This window comes from Vombatus ursinus, unplaced genomic scaffold (assembly GCF_900497805.2).
Source record: "Vombatus ursinus unplaced genomic scaffold, bare-nosed wombat genome assembly UNPS02000749.1, whole genome shotgun sequence".
In the NCBI taxonomy this organism is placed as follows: Eukaryota; Metazoa; Chordata; class Mammalia; order Diprotodontia; family Vombatidae; genus Vombatus; species Vombatus ursinus.
This window is the reverse complement of record NW_020940527.1, coordinates 6,229,330-6,250,433: the sequence shown is the minus strand read 5'-3', so window position 1 is coordinate 6,250,433 and position 21,104 is coordinate 6,229,330. Positions and strand designations below refer to the sequence as shown.

General features: G+C 44.2%; 1 protein-coding gene across 1 annotated transcript in view; it reads right to left on the bottom strand.

Moving 5' to 3' along the window:
• LRMDA (leucine rich melanocyte differentiation associated) overlaps positions 1-14,624 on the bottom strand; it is a 1,205,409-nt gene extending 1,190,785 nt beyond the window's left edge. The window contains exons 1-2 of the mRNA XM_027861154.1: positions 14,458-14,624; positions 4,963-5,063 (exon numbers count right to left, since the gene is read on the bottom strand). Of these exons, the coding sequence (XP_027716955.1) occupies positions 4,963-5,063; positions 14,458-14,487 (131 nt within the window). The 5' untranslated portion in view covers positions 14,488-14,624. The remainder of the gene's footprint in view (positions 1-4,962; positions 5,064-14,457) is intronic.
• Between the last annotated feature and the right edge of the window lie 6,480 nt (positions 14,625-21,104).

The window sequence follows — 21,104 nt, the reverse complement described above, 5'->3', positions numbered from 1 at the left end:
AAGGAACCACAGTGCCAGATGACTAAAGATGAAGTGTGCCCTACCTGCCTTTGGTCAAAGAAGTGATAGTCTAAAAATGCAGGATGGGACATAGGTTTTTTGACAAGGGGAATTAGTTTTGCTGGACTATGCATGTGTTAAGAGAATTTATAATTGTTCAGTTGAGGAGAGGGGAAGTGGGAGGGACAGGTAATAAATGAGCATAAACAAATAAAATGCAAAAGAAGTTAAGGAAACTGGCTATCCTTTTTTTTTTTTTAAACCAAACACTTATTCACCTCATGTGGAAATCCAGGATTCTGTGGGAATTGGTCTGGAAAAATGATGCCCCTAGAGAGATTCATATTTGTTATTTGCAGGTGGGGGGGTAGTAGGATTACCAACAAAACTAAGCCCTAAGGGATGTTCCCAAATTCATAATCCTTCTCTTTCAGCAGACTTACTTTACTCTGCCAATTTCCATCAAATGAGAACATCTGGGAAGTTCAACTCTGCTGCTAGCCAGTCAGAACCACCAGCCCAAATATACAAACATGGAGGGAAAGTTAAGTTGGAGAAAGGGAGGCCATTAGGTGGGACTCAGTAATTTCTACTGAGGCCTCTCCTTCTATTTTCTTCCATAGTTCCATACCTGGAGCTGAATCAGTTAATTTCCCAATGGACTGAATGAATTAAAGTCAAAGAAACAAGTGAATCCTGGAATTGTCGTCAGCTTCAGCTCCAAGAAGTGATCAATTAAATGACTGCATACTGATATTCTACAGGACTCCCAGCTGGAAATGACTTCTGGAGTTAATCCAGAAGAGAATCCTTCCCATGGATTTGGAGTTCATGTTTAATACTCAGCCTTTTCCCCATCCCTAGCCTTGTTAAGTCAAACAAAGGCAACAGACAAGGTCTAATCCTGGATCCTCCTCTTCCTCACCACCCTGCCTTCCCCTGTCTTCCACAAATAGAAGGCAAGGTCCCAGGATGTTACAAGGGCTGCTCTGTTCCCAATGAAAAACCTGATACCTCATGATCTGTTACCAGCTGACACATTCACTTCCAGCTCTGGCCTTCTTGTGCCCACATCCCATGCTCTCACCAGCCATTCAGAAGGCTTCCTGTAGCCCATCTCACATGAGCCTAAAAGCCCCAGGGGTCAGAGAACACAGGATACTTGGAGTTTCGAGGTCAAGAATCTGGCTGATGCCCTGAGCAGAGGAATATTTTCCTGACCATCCTCAAACCAGGAAGCATCTAATGAATGATGGTCACATATGAACAGTACAGGTCATCCTAAAATATATATCACTCTACTCTCTTCCTGCACATCTGGGCTAGACTCCAATTGTACTTACTTTAAAGCTAATATTTCTTGATTGTTTCAGCTCTGTATTATATGTTGCTTACATGTTTCTCTTAGTTCCCCCAATTCTAATCCCACAACTCTCTATATATCACCTTTTCAAGGCCAGTAACTGTGTAACTAAGCTATGGTAAGTTCCAAGCTACTCAAAGCTGAACCATATTGTACTGTAATTATTGACATAGAGGTACATCTTGTATTAAGGGACTTAAGAAAGAAGAGTGGGTCTTATTGCTGGTAATGAGACTGTCTACTACCATGGAATTGTAGAATTTGGGTTTGAGAGGGTGGGGGGGTGGATGGAGGAGATAGTGTATTTATTAAGCACTTACTATGTACCAGACACTATTCTTAGCACTAGGGATAGAAATATGAATATTTTATATAATTTTATGTAAATAAAGACACACAAGGAGCTTCCTTTCAAACAAGGAACACACATAAATGAATTGGGAGGCAGGAAAGGGTACCCACAAAGGGGAAAGATAGCAGGTGAGAAGAAGGAAGAGAAGACTAGAGAATGGGTCCAGACATGAGTGAGGTGCAGTATAGCTGTGGTCCTTCCTAAAATGATATTCTCAGGGAGGGAGTCACCAATCAGCAGAGCAGGACCTCAGATCTCAGTGAGCTTCTGGAGTCTGGGAAGACCCCATCTACACAGATGAGAATCCTAGGCACCTTCCTTTGTATGCATGTGGCTTAACTTCCCTGTCAGGGGCTTTCTATTAAAGGAATATGGGTGGGGCAGCTAGGTGGCACAGTGGATAGATCTCCAGCCTTGGAGTCAGGAGGAGCTGAGTTCAAATCCAGCCTCAGACACTTGCCACTTACCAGCTGTGGGACCCTGGGCAAGTCACTTAACCCAGACTGCCTCACCAAAAAGCAAAAACAAAAAAAAATCTTAAAAAAAAATAAAATAAAAGAATATGGGCATGTGAAGGCAACAAAGAACAAGGGAGAAATTTCTCCCTCAATGGGAGAGGTAGATAGAGAAGCAGGATAACATGCAAAGTGCTTTATATTCATTATTTCATCTAATTCCCACAACAACTTTATGAGATACACATTATAGGTATAATTATTTTCATTTTTATAGATGATGAAACTGGGGCTCAGAAATAATAAGTGGCCACCTTGCCCAATGTCATGCAGCTTGTGAATGTTGAGGTTGGATTCAAAACAAAGTGAAACACTCTTTCCACTACACCTTAACACGCAGTTCAGGGAGTTCTAGAGGGGTCCCTTTCTATGACTTGCCCTGGGGAGGGGTTGGAGTGGGAAACTCCCCACATTTGTGCCTTCATACACAAGAAATATCAGCCCTGGTGAATTGAGAACAACATCTACAAAGTGGAATCTGGGCCACCCAGCAAGTTTTAAGACAAGCAACAAGAGGAAAGGAGATGACAAAGAGACAAACTAAAGACAAAGGTCTTCTTGCAGGAACCTGGAGACTGTATCCAATTAGATTAACCTACATCCCAGTACAAAGACCCTGTAAGCTTTAAATGACAGATATTGAGGGCCATTCATCATCACTGGCCAACAGAATGGCCAATGATCATGAGTGGGGTTGGATTAGCAATGACCTGTCAAATTCACCAAGTCCTTCACCCTTCATCTTGAGTCATTAAGCTTCCCTGAATTTCTATGAGAGAAATTGAATCAACCTGCCCCCATGCAGGTGGGATCTACAGGCAAAGAGTTATGAAAAATGTGGGCTTGTTGACAGAATTAAGGGCAGTAGTATTATTTGACTGATTATAAGAGACACATTCCAGAAGATCAAATGTTCAAGTTAGTCAAGGATATACACGCCCACTCCCTGGTTAAGACACAAGCAGAAGAATTCAGACCATCTTCCCTAGGGTAAAGAAGGGAGAAGTCCATAAAAAGAAGACACTGTCAGCACCCAGGCCAGAGGCAGCCCTGAAGCTAAGAGTTGTGAACTACCTCAGCATTAAGGCATTTTTTGCACGAGCTATATGACTGCTATTATGACAGAGGTAACATGCAGTGGGATCATTAATAATGAAGAAGACTAGACCTTCATGCTAGCAGCAATAGACTGTCTGATACTATGAAGACTTGTATTCATTATGGATCTGTAGTAACTTGGATTTCTTTTGGAAAATCACTCAAACCCAAGAGAGCCCCTGAAAATAAGGAAAGTCATGGCTGAATTATTGGGAGTCCTCCCTAACATAAGTTTCTGTCAGTTTCTCTGGATGCAATCACCTTTGAGAATATGGCCAAGAGAGCCACAGGAACCAGTGCTTTTTCTCCCCCATTGGACATTTTGTGCCATCTGGCCATATTTGGTAAGCTCTTGTTAGCTGGGCTTTCCAGCATTAGGCAGTTCTGTGATAGTGAGGACATCCTGAGATAGACTAGGACTGCAACTTTGATATAGACACATATCTGAGATGCTGTACCACCAACCTTGGGGACTGTTTAAGAGCCCTAGCTATAATACATAAAGAGAGAAAACCAGAACTTTCTTCCACATTTTTTTCCCCTTTAACCGCATGCTCCCATGCAAAAGCATGCAAATACCTTCTATGTGACTCTCCATCCTTTGACATATAGGCTTGTTTCTGGTCTCTTAGCTGTTGCCTCATCTGTACAACATAGTCTTCCAGGAATCCCAATTCCATTGATGAAAATGGGGAAGATTCTGGTGAGGAAAAGGAGGTAGAAAAGATCCTCTTCCCAAAGTCCTGAAATAAACTCCAAGCCCATCACCTCTGACCCTAGAATTTCCTCAACTCTCTGGAGACGTTGAACTCACAAAAAAACAGACAACTTTTTAACCTGTTAGGAAGGCAGGACGCAGCCCTGCCCCTAGGAAACTAGGTCCTTATTGTTTCAGATGGCATTTTATCACACTCTCCCTATGTCCAATTCTACTTCATACCCTACAAAACACATATACACACACATTAAAACATGTCACAGAAGGAAGAAATAAACCCAAATGATACCTAAAACTCTAAACCTTGCAAAAGTTAAGCATACTGGCTGTGAAAAGAATTTCACCCCCCACCCTATCCTCCCAAACTCTACCTGATGCCAACAACGCATGAATTCTGGTTAAACACCATCTGGGAGAAATCAATATCACAAATATTTAAGGTCACAATTTATAACAAGGCAAGGAAAGGAAACACGCGCACACAAAAGCACACACCTGCTTGTGACTTGGAAAATGTAATAGGGAGGGAGGGGTTGAAAAGCATACACACAGCTCCCCCCCACCCCAAAAGACCCTGGTAGCGTGATTCCACTCTTTCTCCAGGCATGATCTTTTGGATACATGCACATCTCAACAAGACAGGAAAATAACAGGAAAATGACAATGCCCTCTCTTGAGGGAATTGGAAGAAGACAAATACTTGCTACCTCTTCCCCTTGAACAAAAAGCAATCAGAGGGATAATTTAAAACAGTCAAACCTTTGGGGCTTCAATTTCACATATCTTGGGATACCCTATTGAGGATGAAAGGGATCCATGGACGGGGCCTGCAACACTTGACTTTGAGCTCTGTGCTGTTATGTAGTTGGAAGATGGGGCTCACCTGGCCATGATTTGTCTCATGAAGGTTACATACCTCAGCAAGTTGAAGCTCAGATCAAGCCTCTTTGCGAAGTGGCCAAAGTCCCTGCCGAGGTGCTCTGGAATTTCTCTGCAGTCCAGACCAATGTAGGACACCTGGAAATTAAATAGAACAGAAACAATGTGGCCAACGGAAATCGCCCAGCTGTTCACAGCCCTGACTCATTGATTCATTGATTGCTTCCGCAACTTGAAACGAACACTATGGCACACACAAAACCACCACGTTTGCAACTCCCTCTCTTGATCACATCATTTTGGGGGCCTTCAGTTGAGTCAACAGAAAAAAGCACTTTCCTGATATAGTTAGTATAATGGGGGCTAATCCACAGCACAAAGTAAATTAGTCTGAAATTGGCCGGATTCAGATGTCCAAAAGAAACCCCAAAGTCTTGGCATGTTGATAATAAGAACCAGCAGTCATACCTCATAGTTGGGCCTTTTCTCCCATCTCCCTTGCCACACACCCTATTTATTACATACGTTGCCTCATAAAAGATATTGCAGGTGCTGTTACCAGGGTAAGGTTGGCAGGGGCCTGGAAAAAAATAAGTTCAGCCCCCTACCCTTACCACCTTTCCCCATCCCTTCCTTTCCAACCCCCTGCCCCAAAGAAAAGTATCATGAAATGGAGAGAAAGTGGCAGAGGGGGCTGACCTTGGAAGAAGCCCTGGACTTGTCTTGCCTCTAACACAGATTAGTTATGAGATCATGGCCCAAGTCAAGACATCACCTGTGATGCCAGGAGTCCCCTTTAGAAATGAAGGACAAATAATGGAAGAAATATAATAGTGGGTGAGTTACTTAAACTCCCATGCTCCCAGGCACTGAGTTACATAGGACCCTAGATTTATAGTTGGAAATGATCTTAGAGGTCATTGAGTCTAACACCCTCATTATGCAGATAAGGAAACTGAGGCACAGAGATTTTAAGTGACTTGCTCAGGCATCACAAGCTAATAAGTATCTGAGTCAGGATTTGAACTCAGGTCTTCCTGACTGCCTGTCCAATATCCAAGACACTCTAGTTTCCAAAGTAGATATTTCCCCACACCAGGTGAAAGCATAGGTCCAGCCTGTGAAAGAGAGAGGGTAAGTCTATAGCAAGAGCAAATAGGCTTGCTTCCTCCTCTAACAAGGCTCCCTACAACCTTGTTCTACAAAGATCATTCTAAGCCCTTCTTATCCACATCCTCACCATACCAGTTTGCCTTTAATTCACAATTTGTTGATGGATTTTGTGTTCTTGAAGCACATGTCGTTTCCTCAGTCTTCCAATTACACCTCAGACATTTAAGAACCGTGAGATCTTGGATAAGACAATCAACTCTCTAAGCCTGTTTCCTCATCTATAAAATGGCGCTAACACCACAATTAATAGGGTTGTTATGAGGGTCAAATGAAATAAAGCAGGTGAACCACTTTGCAAATATTAAAACCTACGTAAAGGTTGGACATATTAAGTGGGGAGAAACTTTCTGAGGGTAAGAGCCCAGTATCTACAGTCTAATGATTAGAGCACTACATTTAGACTCAGGAAGGTCTGGTTCAAATCCTGCCTCAGGCACTTACTACCTGTGTGACCCTGGGCAAGTCACTTAACCTCTTCTTCAGTTTCTTCATCTAGAAAACAAGGGGATTAGACTCATTGTCCTCTGAGGTCCCTTCTAGTTCTAAATTTATGATGATATGATCCCTTTCTCTCTCCGGAGAGTAATGACAGAGTTTGGTATACAATAAGCCGGGCCTCATTCTATGTACCAAAAAGAAAAACAGAGAACAGTGAGGGTCCCCCAGGCAGGAAATGGAACCTAGCTAAACTCACCCAGCTTTTCCTCCAAAGGAGGTATTTCCCTCACTGATAGGACACTTTAGCAGCCTGACTTCTCTCTCTTCAAGACTCCTGCTTACAGAGACAGGGCAACTTTCATGAGGTTAGAGGAAACAGAGACCCAGAAAGGGCCAAACAGGACACTGATGGGCCTGACTCATTCCTGTCCAAGCCCAAGGCAACCTTGGAACTCACCTACCCCAAGCTTCTCATCTCACAAATGAGCAAACAGAAGTGAAATCACTTCCCCCAGGTCACATAGCGAACAAATGGTGGGCTTAGAACTTGAACTCAGGTCTCCAGACTCCAGGCACAGTGATCTTCCCACCTCACCATCTGACCCAAGCAGCATCAGCCAACCTTGGGCCAAACTATAGGGGGAGCAAAGTCTAGTTTCTCGTCAGCAGCCTAAGCATCTCCCTCCTGATGCCTTGTGCCCTTTTGCTCTCCTCCCCTTCATCAAAAAACTTGCTTTCAGGACAAGATCTGTTACAAATCATTTTATCCTCAATTTGAATATGTGTTATTGTTTCACCTCCGAGGTTATTAAACACTCCCAGTTTTGTTTCTAATTGCGCAATTAAAAGCATCCCTCAGGGACAGCTAGGTGGTGCAGTGGACAGCAGTCTGGCCTTGGAGTCAGGAGGACCTGAGTTCAAATCTGGCCTCAGATACTTAACACTAGTAGTGTGACCCTGAGCAAGTCACTTAACCCCATTGCCTAGCAAAAAAAAAAAGCATCCCTCTCCCTCCAGGAATTTTAAGCATCAGTTAGGAGTGGTATTTGAGGTAGGAGAGATAGTGGCCTGTGCAGTATGGGAAACACACTGGATTTGAAGTCAAAGGGCAAAGTTCAAATCCAATCTTTCTCCTAAGATTTATGTGACCTTGGGTAAGTCTCTTAATCTCTTTGGGACAGTCTTCTTATTTGTAAAATGAAGAGGTTGAACTAGAAAATCTCAATGATGTCTTCTAAATGTAGGACTCTACAAAATCACACCACCATATATATAAAACTAGCCCTGCAAGTAAGCATCCTACTAAGGAGAAACCCATCTTTTCACAGGATTCCCCATACCATGAATGCCTCAAGCAGATAAGGTATCACTTTGCTTGATGATCTGGGGCTTTAAGATTCTAGAGAAGGCACAAATAGCAAAGGGTTCTCATATCCTCAGAAGCATTTCTGCCCCACAAGGTATCTTTTGGGTATCTCAGCCCTTCTCTGCAGACACCATCCCCATCTTTACAAATCACCCTTTGGCCTCCTCCTGTCTTGCAGTGATTGCAAGCAAATAATACAGCAACCCACCCCCTTTCATTCAGGCTCTAGTAACTTGAGGCAAAAGGAGGAAAGGAAGAGGAGGAGGAAGGGAGGTTGAAAAATAGCTGACTCCAGTGAAATCATTTTGGCTTAGAAATCCACTTTCTGGAAAATAAGGAGTTCCTACTTCAATCTAGCAAGCTCTCCCCTCTTCTACATAAGACCCATTCTTCATCACAATCTCTACCATCAGTTGTACTCTCAGACAGATAGAAAGTCTCTTCATACCAGAAGGAAAGATAACTTCAGCATTAGCTTCAAGGCCCCCCCCCGCAATTCCAGTGTAGCCAAAGTCCCCTGGGATAGCCACTCAACTAGTAATTTCTTCTTCCTTCCACGAGCTCCCATTAACCTGCCCAGCCCTCACCTTTCAAACCTGGTGGGCAGCAGAAGAGCAAGTTTCATAGATGGGAAAATGGATGGAACATTTCTAGTTATCCTCTTTGAGAACTGGAAAGAAGCCTAGAAGTCTTCAAGTCAATTCCCCTCATTTTAACAATGAGAAAACAGGCTCAGAAAGGTAAGTGACTTGTCCAAGGTCACACAGGTTAACTAATGGCAAAACCAGGACCAGAATCTAGATCTCCCAACCCAGTGTCCTGTCAAGATTTGGGAAACATTATCATCCTGAAAGGCAAAAGCAGGAAGGAGACAAACCTGGGGAAAAGAAAAGCATACATGTACTACCTTTTCTTTGTGCAAGAATCCTTACTGGAAAAAAACCAAAGGGTAGCTCCACAGAAACCAAATCTCTAGCAAAAGCTGCCATAACGGGACAGTTAGGTTATGTTCAAATACCCACCAAGCATTTTACAGGTGTGTTTTATTAGCTAATTCTTGGAATATCCTAACAATTATATGATCTAGACTACAGCATAAGGAGATTTTAGGAAACAGGTCAGCCAGCTCATTTTACATATAATGACCAAAGGTGAAATGATTTCCCAAAGGTCACCCAGATAACCAACAGATAAGCCAAGATTCAAGGTCAGGATCCCAGACTCTAAATCTAATGCTATCTCACTACACTAAAGTGCCAATGCATTCCCATTCTACAGGAGGGGAAGACTAAAGCTGAAGAACGCACAGAAATTTGATTCACCAGATCTAATCTTCCTTCTTACCTCTGGCCCTATTGGTACGGAGTGGTTTCAGGATTTTCTCTCAGACTAGGCTCCTTTTTTTCCTCATTCCATCAAAACAGAAGAAGTAAAACACTTACCCAACTTAGGGTGTCTGTGAAATAGGGACTGGGAACACAGAGGTTGCCACTTCCCATATACCTCATGAAGCATCTGCAGTTGCAAAAAGGAATAATCCTCCGAGAGTATGTGGGATGGCAAACTCCCTCCCCAACTTCTCCAACTGGCTTTGTGGATTGCCAAGCCTTGCTTATTGGGGTTCAGGAAAAAGGTAGAGGTTATTCACTGGAAAAGTAGGCTAAAGAAATGCCAATGCCATGAGCTGTATGACCTAGCAGAGGCCTAAGAAGCCAAGAGGATGGAATAGCTGAGCTACTGAGGAAGGTAAAAAGATGAATAGCTACAGAGGCTTTCAACCAAACAGGGAATGGGTTGATTCAGAGGCATCTAGAAAAGGGTAGGTCAAGCAACCAGAGACAATCTGATCAGGGAAGACTTGAAAACAGAGAACAATGGCTAAGGGGGAATCTGTCCAGGCAGCTAGGAAATAGTCATGAAAGAGGAAGACTAAATCAGGGAGGCCTCTGGGAAAAGGAAAATCCACTTAGGATGTCAGCACAGTCCAGCCTGGACTCAAGCATCAAGCCTGAAAGAACTCCAACTGAATCTTGCTTCTTCGGTGATTTGGAAGATTGAAAAAGAAAAAGATTCAGTCTAGGTGGGGTAGGTCCACAAGCAGAAACACAGTTGAAGCTAGGGACTGAAAGGGTCCCTTGAAACAAACCTGGGCAATAAGTAGTGAACATATTAGGGGCAACTAGGTAACACAGTAGCTAGAGTGCCAGCGGCTGATCCGAGTTCAAATCCAGCCTCAGATACTTCCTACCTGTGTGACCCTGGGCAAGTCACTTAATCCTGGCTTGCCTCAGTTCCCTCGTCTGTAAAATGGGCTGGAGAAGGAAATGGCAAACCACTCTAGTAACCCAAATGGGGTCAGACATGACTGAAACGACTCAACAACAACAAAGTATTATTTATTATCTCCATTTTACATTTGAGCTACTGAGGAAGGTAAAAAGATGAATAGCTACAGAGGCTTTCTGTAGCTCAGATCAGAGAAGTGGTATGATCTGCTCACCATTACAAGACAAAGTCAGAACTTTAATTCAGGGCTTCAGATGCCACTATTAAGCTAACTCAAGTTGAATTGAAGCAAGTTGTGCCCTTGTAATTTATCTCCCTGTACAGGCAAAGCCTAACCTTGCTATGAGCCTGCTCCTTGAACACATAATGACGGGTGAATTCATTCCACAGAGATAATGTTACATATGGGTGTTCCACCAACTGATGTGGATGGCAAGGGTGAGGGGTAAAGTTAGAGGGAAGCATTGCCAAGAGGACCTGGGTTCAAATCCAACCCCAGACACTTACAAGCAGTATCATAATACTCATGCTGCCTCAGGTTCCTCATCTGTAAAATGAAAAGTTTGGACTCCAGGATCTTTAAGGTTCTTTCCAGCTCTAAACCTCCAATCCTTATAATATCACAGTGGGATGGTAACAAAGTTATTGCAAAATAACAATTTATGTCAGGTATGGCTATATCATCATTTGTAATAATAATAATAATAATAATAATAATAATAACAACAATAACAATAGCTTACGTTTATATAAAGCCCAGCAACCCTGCAGGATTAAGTAGAATAGTATTATCCCCCCTGCCCTTTATAGATTAGAAAATGGCCTCAGAGAGATAAATGACTGGTACCCAGCGACACGGCAGGGCCAACACTCAAATCCAGGTCTTTTAAATCCAAGTTTTCCACTCTTATTCTCTTGAGTAGCGGCAAGAAGCTTTCTGAGGCATCAAGCTAGGGTTCCTTCACTTTGGGGGTTGCTTGATCAATTTCATTATTCCTGGGAAAACCATTTCTGGGAACAATGGGTGGGCCAGGAAAGAGAACTCATTTATGAAGCTTGGTTTGCTCAAAATGTTCACCACTAGAGGAAAGCAGGTTGGAAAAAAAGATGTCCCATATAGGTGGGATGCTACAGAATGGTTGTAATTAGGGATGGTAACACTGTGTTACAGACACCATAATACAGTAGCCCATGGTCATAGGATATAAACAGGCAGTTTTCAGACAAAGAAGTCAAAGTTATCTATAGTCATATGAAAAAATATTCTAAATCACTATTGATTAGAGAAATGTAAATTGAAATAATTCTGAGGTACTACCTCATACCTATCAGAGTGGTTAACACGACAAAAAAAGGAAAATGTTGGATGTTGGAGGGGATGTGGGGAAACTGGCATACTAATACACTGTAGGTGGAGTTGTGAACTGATCCAATCACTCTGGAAAGCAATTTGGAACTATGCCCAAAGGGCTATAGAACTGTGCATACCCTTTGATCTAGCAATACCACTGCTAGGTCTATATCCCAAAGACATCCCAAAAAATGGAAAAGGACCTATTTGTACAAATATATTTTTAGCAGCTCTTTTTGTGGTGGCTAAGAATTGGATATTGAAGGGATGTCCACTCAATTGGGGAATGGCTAAACAAGCTGTGGCATATGGTTGTAATGAAATATTATTATGCTATAAGAAATGACAAGCAGGATGATTTCAGAAAAACCTGGAAAGATTTACATGAACTGATGCAAAGGGAAGTGAACAGAACCAAGAGAATGTTGTACACAGTAACAGCAATATGAAGAACTGTGAATGACTTAGCTATTCTCAGCAATACAATGATTCAAGACAATCTCAAAGGACTAGTGATAAAGTATACTATCCTCCTCCAGAGAAAGAACTGATATTGATTGAATACACACTGAACCATGCTATTTTTCACTTTCTTTCATTTTTTTCTCTTATTTGAGTCTTCTTGTACAAAATGACTAATATGGAAATGTTTTACATAACTTCACATGTATAACCTATATCTGATTGCTTATTGTCTCAGGGAAAAGGTAAGAAAGGGAGGGAGAAAGAGAGTTTGGAACCCAAAACTTCAAATAAAAATGTTTTTTAAAAGTTTTTTAAATATAGTAGCCATAAGACCCAGCATTCCTGATGCACGTACTGCTTTGGAGGGGTAGAGATGGAGCAGGCACATGTGGAAGACATTTTCCTAAATAAAGGGTTTCTAGGTCCACTTCAACCTAACAGATTGAAGGCCCTCAACAGTCAAGTCAATAAGGCCTTTTGTGCATTGCCTCAAGCTTCCCTCCCACAATTAAAAAAAAGGGAACAATAAATGACTAGCAAAATGACCCAAAGGAACACAATATAGGATGAAGACAGGCACAGGAAAGCCTTCAGTCCTATGCAGAATAACTTCCACTCTAAAAAGCACTTTCACATACATATGTATTATCTGTTTGAACCTCTTGATAACCCTGTGAGACAGTCAAAGCAAGTTGTATTACCTTCATTTTTAAAGCAAAGAAAGATATATAGATGAGGGTCAGATAATTCATACGACTTGGCCAAGCTCATACAGCTAATCATAGGATCATAGCTCCCCATCTGGAAGGAACCTCAGAGGCAGCCTGCTGGAAAATGAGGCCTCAGAAGATTAAATGACTAGCCAGAGCTCAGCAGTAAGAATTTGAACCCAGATCCTCTTACTCCCACAATACCATCTGTCAGTGGAAAGGACCTGAAATCAGGCCTTCTGACTGCAAATGCAGTGGTCTTCCCACAACACTGTGTTCTCCCTCAAGCACATTTTTCATGATTACAAGTCACTCCCATGAAAAGAGGAGAAGCCACATGTCACAGAGAGATAGCTAACCCTTCCTGGCTGGAGCGTGGAGAGACTCTCGTCCCCTAGTGCTGGATTTGGGGATCAAAAAATGTTCCAGCTCCCAAAAAAGAGAACATTCTGAAACACAGCTGCCTCAGGTATAAGTGACCCTCTCAGAAGCAGCAGGAGTTATTTCAGTCATTCCCTTGCCTCTACCCCTAAACGCCTGGGCTAGCACATAACCACCCTTCTTTCTGGGTCTCTTCTCTCTGCTGTGGTTTCCAAAACTGAAACCTAAGCTCTGAGCAGGATAAAGAATAGTCACTTGGCTACTACGCAGTTGTGGCCGTGGCCGGGAGGGAGTGGGGGGGGGGGGTGCTAAAGAGACTAGGACCCTTAAAGGAATACAGCAAAAAGGTGAGGACAGCTCCCAGCAGGTCCTCAATAAATATTGATTAATGACTGATTACCTAACTGGGTTGTAAAACACTACCAGCATTTATTTAGAAAGGAGAAAGATCCTTCCCGGCCCAATCATGTTAAACTGTCTGATCCAGCCTGGCCTTAGGCAATCTAGGAAAAACCAGCATAGAATACTGTAGTCTGTGTGTGGAGATAGGAGAGTGAATCTAACTCTAAAAGACTGAAATAGGGCTACTGGTATCTGGTTATGCCAGCAGCTGAGCAACCCAAAACACATATATACCTTACGGCTAAGAAACCATCCCTCCAGCAATGACTAGGCATCTCCGTGAAGATTCCCCATGTGCCTGAATGCATGTGTGTGTCTCACCCACCCATGGTATGAAAACAGTGCTAATTCACTCTCCATGGAAACCTGCTCAAGAAAGTAGGTGTCCTGGCAAATAAAACCATTATCTGCCGTTTCCCCATCCCACCACCCTCCTGCCAAGAGAAAGGAGGGGGGAAATTATCTGTTATTTTTGTGTGTGTGAATATTAGAACAGAATGTCTCATTCCATACAGTAGTTACTCATTGGCTTGGTCATGATAAAGCCAGGCTCCGAAGAGGTCAGGAAAAATACGTGCAGTTCCCTTTACCATTCTATGCCCCCAAAGCCCCGTCAGGCCTTGCACTAGAGAGCAAAAGCTAGAGGCACCCACTCCCAAACCAACCCACATGCCAGGGTATTCTGTGCTGGGTTTTGTTTTGTTTTTCCTCCTAGACTGCGTAAGGCCAGGCCAGATCAGCCAGTTTAACACGACTGGGCTGGGAGGGAGCAGGGGAGGGCACCTCGGTGGGCAAGGTGATATACTGAAATTGAGGAGAGGGTCTGCTTCAGTCCCCTCACCCCTATCCCATGGGTCTCTGTGACCTAGAGCCCTCCTTCCTCCGGCCTTTTCCCCAAGGTGCGTAGGGGGTAGGGGGCAGCAGAGCGTCCTCCCTCCATTTCTCAGGCTAAGAACTTACTTGGGTTCCACTGACCACGAGCCCTGCCATAGTGGGCGCGGAGCCAGGGGAGGACCTGGGCTGGGCTGGGCTGGATGGGAACGGGATAGGCCGGGGCGGGCGCAGGGCGCACTGGGCAGGACCGCGGAGGGCAGAGCGGGTAGTGCTCGGCTAGGCTTGGCACAGCTCCTGGGCCACTGGCCCCGGTTCCTTCCGCACGGCACGGTCAGCTGATAGGGGCGGAAGGGGGGGGGGGGCTACAGCTCGCTGCGCTCCGAGGCGGGACCGAGGCTCCGAGCAGACCACAGCCGAGCAGCGGAAGCGCTAGGGCCCCAGCTCCAGCCCTCCAAGCCGGCGCGAGTAGCCCACGCCACGCCCTCCGTCAGGTGAGACAGGGAATGGGGCAGCAGGCGGCTGGACCGGGAGGCCCGAAGTCACCGCATCGCTCCCAAGAAGGCGGTGACTGGAAGAACCCCGAGTGAGTCAGTGCATTAAGCTGTGATTAACGCCTACTCTGTGTGCCTGGCACTTTGCTAGTCGCTGGGGTTCAAATGCAATACAACAAGCATTGCTTGAGCACCTTCTCTATGCCTGACACTATACTATGCGTTGGGATATAAGACAAAAATGAAAGAGTTCCTGCCCTCAGGAAACTTGCATTCAAAGGTAGTAGGGAGTAAGGGAAAGAAGCAAATCACAGTATATTGGTACCTATAAACAAAGTAATGCTAAGTAATTTCAAGAACAAAGTAGTAGCAACTGCAGATCAATTAGTCAAGGCTGCACAGTGGCAGACCCTGACTAGAACCCAGGCTCCTGACTCCCAGGCCAATATTCTTTACACACACACATACAGAGGGAGAGAGAGAGAGAGAGAGAGAGAGAGAGAGAGAGAGAGAGAGAGAGCTTCCCTACTCATTTTCCTCACCATGGTGTCATAAATTTAGAACTGGAAAGGACCTTGGTAGTCATATAATCCAATAGTCATCATTTTACAGATGGGGAAACTAAAGTCCATAGAGATAAAGTGACTTGTCCAAGGTCACACTTGTAGTAACTGACAGAGCTGAGATTCAAACTCAGGGCCCAGTAATAGGAGGAAGTATCAGGGAGTTATAAATAAAGTGTTACTGAAGAAGGAGCATGGTGTTGGAACTGGAAGGGACCTCAGAGACTGTGAGTCTGGAGAGAACTGAATTCAAATTCTGCCTCTGATTCTTACTAGTTTTGAGGCATTGTACAGGTCCCCAAACCTGGATGAGCCACAATGTCCTTGCCTGTAGAATGTCAATAATAATAATATTATTATTTGCCTCAATAATTCTTATTGGCCTTGAAACCAGTGGCCTGGCCACATTACTACAAGGATCAAATGAGATAATATATGTGATGTGATTTAAACTATATGCAAGTCAGTTATTGTTATTATCTGCCTAGAAAGATACGCTTCAAAATCCAAGGCACAATGAGTTAGAAATGTTAGCTCCACAATAGCATATTCATATGTTTGTTTTCCCTCAGTCCCACCAACATTTGTCATTTTCCTTCTCTGTAAACTGTGCCAGTCTTATGGGGATGAGACTGTAGCTCAGAATTTCTTTTTCTAATTTAAGGATCTGATTTATTTTACACATAGCTATTGATAGCTTGGATTTCCACGGTATTTGTGAAGACAACTCTAACTGAAGAATTGTTTTGAAAGAAGTAGAGAATATTCGAGACCAAAGAGCCAGAGTAAGATCATGCCAAGAGAAGGCATAACTTTTTATTCTTTATCTCCCTCCCTGACATCACCCCTCCAGCTTTGTCAGAACACTGACTTGGTATGACGAGCCTGAGTCCAGGAGCATGTGATAATGGTTCTGAGGTTCCCGGCATCCAACCACTGCAGGAGCGGCAGGGAGAGCTAGGGCCTTTCCTGTGTTACACAACCCTGTGGTATAACAACATCAGCAGGGTCTCACCCCCTACTGCCACCCCCACAAGAACCAGCCTTTGGGGGAAAAGGAGGTCAGGTTGATAAGTGGCTAGGCAGGGTGAAATCGTAGACCCTTGCCTACCAGATCCCTGTGGATATTGGAATCTGTATTGAAGGAGATGGTTGTGTCTTGGCCCTGCCCTCCCTGTCCTCCCTGCCCTCCCAGACACCCTCTTTTACTCTCATTCAAGAGACAAAAATCAAGAAGCCAAATTTTAACTTAATTTGCCAGAGGAAAAGAATAGGGATTAATCTGTGGTTTCATTGGTACAGAGAAATCTGGGAATGCCTTTCACCAATGCAGGCCAAATCTTCTCTGCAGTTTATCAATCTTAGGAGAATTGGAGTCAGGCATGGAGAGCCACATCTGTAATGCCAGCTACCTGAGAGGCTCAGACCGGCAGATCTCTTGAGTCTGGGAATTCTGAGCAGTGGTGAGCTATGCCTATTAGGTGTCTTCGATGAATTCAGCATCAATATGATGAGCCCCCCAAAATGGGGGAGGGGCACCAGGTTGCCTAAAAAAGGGCAAACCAGTCCACATCAAAAATGGAGCAGGTCAAAGTTCCTGTGCCAATTAGTAGTGGGATTAGTGATCCAAGATGGACAGGCCCATTCTTAAAAAAAGTCTTGAGAGTTGCCTAGAGCAACTGGGAGATGGTGACTTGCCCAGGACCACACAGTTAGTGAGAGACAGGATTTGAACTCACTTCTTCTCAGTTTTGCTACCCACTCTTTATTCTAATCCCCTTATCCGAGGAGAATTGGGAAAGATTTTCCCTTAGTAGTGAGACTTCCTTCTCATTCAGTTCAACTCCTCTCTCTATTAAAATGTCTGTACTCAAAGAACTGTAGTACTTGGTTGACCTTGGGCCAGGCCTCAATTCCCTTACTTATAAAGTGAAGATTGAAGAGGCATGGGCCTAGTATTGGAAGGGGCCTCAGAGGCCATCTAGTGCCAGCCCCCTCCCTTTACAGATGAGGAAACTGAGGTCCAGAGAGGTTAAGGGTATGGTTCTTACACTTTCTACTTCACAGGTCTGTTGTGACGAAAAGACTTTGGAAAACATCTAGGCCCTGTAGAAATGGTGTAACTATTGGGGTTAATAAACCCCAGACACACTCCAAGAATGGCCCCCAGAAAGGATGTAAGCCAGGGAAGCCAGGCTACCGGCTAGAGAATCCAGGAGCTTAGAGTTCTAGAGTTCCTTCACCCTAAGCACAATGCCTTGCACATAGTAGGTGCTTAATAAATAAGTATTTGTTGCAAGGAATGGATGGGCCCCCAAATGTAGATTCCACTAACATTCCACCCATGTGCTCTCTGTGAGCTTATTTTGTTCCCTTCTCTCCCCACCCCCCAGCATCTGCAAAAAAAACCTGACTTCTACATACTTCTTTATTTTTGTTATTACTTCATTTTTTTCTCCTTCACATTCTACCCCCACAGTCAAATGGGTTTAGGTACAATATAGTAAAAGAGGGAAAACTGAGGCTGGTTTGATATGGGCTCAGAAGTTCACCTCCACACAATGGAACACAGCTCATTCAACCAGTTGCTTCTCATTTCTAAACGAGCAGCATTCATAGGAGGTTTGTGATTGTTCTCAGAGGCTGAGCAGCATTTAGGTGCCTCAAGGTGGGGATGCTGATGATTATTAACAATGATAATGGTTAGGCATTTCACTGGCATCATGGCTGCCCCAAAGATACTGGTCTTTTGGCTCATTATTATTATTATTATTATCATTAGCATTAGCATTTTTTCCCCTCTGGCTTCTGAACCCTCCCTGCCCTTCTACCTAAAGCAGCAGACTGAAGGAGGGAGAGACACAGGAATACTGGATTGTTGTTTTTTTTCTAGTCACTTGTGGGGGGTGGGGGATAATGTTGGGGGGAGGAAACCCAAGCCGGGAGATTCAGCTGAGCAAAAAAACAAGCCCTCTAGAGATAAGGGAGATCAAAGGAAAACTTCCCCCTGCCTGTTTCCCCCACCCCTCTTTCTATTCCTCCTCCTCCTTCCTTTCTCTGCCAGCCTCTCATCCCTTTCTTTCCATTGTGTGACAAGGGGATGCTCCCGAAGCTTTTGTTTGCTTTCTGTCCCAGAAAAGGAGGAAGTGAGATCACTAGAACCGAAATCTTTATCTTTGCCCCCTGCATGTCCCCTTTCATCCAGGGCTCTCCCAGGGCCGCTTTCACAGGCCCGAGGGAGCTTAGGAACAGGGGAAGGACCTAACCAGACAACAAGCCCAGACTTCCTGAGAAGGGTAAATAGAGCTACAAGAACCCGGGGAGTGGGGGGGTGGGGGTGGGAAGCTGAGGGAGGGACTCCAGAGGGCCCTTCATCTGGAAGCTGGGAGGGTCAGGGATGGAAGGAACCTTAGAGGTCAGTTAGTCCAACCTCCTTTTTATAGAAGAGGAAGCTGTCGCCCAAATCACTCAACTGACTTGCCCGTGGTCACTGACTGGACAAAGTTGGACTCCACACCAGATCTGGTTTTATTCTTTCCTGTTCCCTATCTACCACCCTCCCTGCAGGCAGGGCTGACATACAGTACTGCCTGTTGGACAGCCATGAGCTGTGTTAGTGTTCACCAATGGCACTGAAATGGGCAGTGGCCCCTTCTACTATCCTTCCGGTGCCCTCCCCAGGGTAAGCCTTTCCTATTCTGACTGTGTCTCACTCACACCCTTCCCAGATGGAATCTTTGCTTATGTCAGCAAAGTCAGGGAGAGGAGAACTCGCACAGTCTGCTGGAGGACAGAGAAGCCCTGTTATCCCTTTCACTTTCTTTCCTGTCATCAGTTTCACTTTCTTATTAGAGGTCACCTTTAGAAAGGAGTTCAAAACCCATTTCTGAGTATGACCTTGGCAAAACACTTACCCTCCAGGGGCCTCAATTTTCTCATCTGTGAAATGGGGGAGCTAGGCTAGATGTCCTCTGAGGTCCCTACCAAAGCTAGGGCTATCCCAGGGGTGTGAGCTGGTCAGGGAGAGCTTGTCCTTTCCCCAGAGAAAAGAAATTGCAATGACCTGAGTCTCTGGGTACCCTGCCCAGTGGTTTGACCCCTTGTGGCCAAACTCAGCCCAGCTTGACCTTAGGAAGGTGACTTGCCCTAAAGAGTCACCTTTGGGAGAGGAGGGGATAAATGGAAGAAAAAGAAGGAATCATTTTCATTTGTAGTTTTCTTACACAGTCCCCAAACAGGAGCTCTGTCTATCCCCTGTACTCCAGTGGAGTTTTCCTTAAGATCATCCTGACATATATACCCCTAGAGGGGTCTAATTCTTCCCCAGTCACATTCTGGGCAGTAGAGCACCATTTCAATGTTTCCCTTTGGCAGGAAAGAGTACTTTAATGAAGCATTTTTCCCAATTGCCCAACTTAAAACTTTCCTCCCAAAAATCTTCCCAAATTAGCCTCCTCCCCACTCTGATGTTCCTTTATTCATCTTCCTTTCTGTGCTTTTGTCCTCTGTTTGAACTCTCTTCATTTGTACTTGTTTGCCTGATGTTTTCAGGAGTGGGTTGTGGTAGACAGCCTCTGACGTCCTGTCTAATACGAACTCTGAAATTCTGTGATTCTGTTAGTGATTCAGTTGTGTTCATGGATATGTGTCCTCTCTCCCCATTAGATAGGATCTTTTCTCTTTCAACCCTGTATTCTTTTAATGGACCCCGGATACTTAGGGCTCTGTCCATGTAAGCGCTGTCATAAAGTGAGGAAAACTCATAGAATAAAATTGACTTGCCTTGTGTCTACACCAAGCCAATCACCATCGCCTAGTTGCCTGCTCTAGCCTCGTTCTTGAACCTGTTGTCTACAAGGCCACAAAAGAAATTGGTGAAAAACCCCTGAACAACAGCTGCTTATGGTATGACTGATTGAATGAAATGGTGCTTCAAAAATCACTCGGGTCAAGGCTGTCTAATCCAGCTAACTGACCAACAAATATTTGTTGAGCTCTATGGGGTACGTGGGGCAGTTAGGTGGCGCCATAATGCCCAGTGCACCAGGCCTGGAATAAGGAAGACTCATCTTCCTGAGTTCAAATCTGACTTCAGACACTTAGTAGCTGTGACCCTGGGCAAGTCACTTAACCCTGTTTGCCTCAGTTTTCTCATCTGTAAAATGAGAAAACCCCAAATGAGGTCACAGAGAGTTAGACATGACTAAAAAAAGAAAAAAAAAGATCGTGGGTAGGTCAATTTATGCTGAGAGGTGATACAAAGATGGCCTTACCCTCAAGAAATATGCCATCCAAAAGCTAAAATTTTGACGCTGATGGATCTGTGAGCTCATCAATATGGATATTGTCTCTACTGTGGCAGATAGCTAGCCATCTAAGCCCTAATCTGAAAGAAATCAGGCCATGAGTACATGCAAGAGGTATTTATAACTGAAAAATGCTTGTGCTAGTAACTGGTGGAGACACTCAGGACATGACTTGATGGTTTTCCTATTTGAATCTATTAAATTCAATTTAAAAACAGTTATTAAATTTCTACAATGTACCAAGCACTGTGCTAGGTGCAGGAGTGTGTGGAGTACAAAGCCAAAAAGAGAAAGAAAGAGAGAGAAAAGAAGAAGAAAAGGAAAGGAAGGAAGGAAGGAAAGAAAGAAAGGAAGGAAGGAAGGAAGGAAGGAAGGAAGGAAGGAAGGAAGGAAGGAAGGAAGGAAGGAAGGAA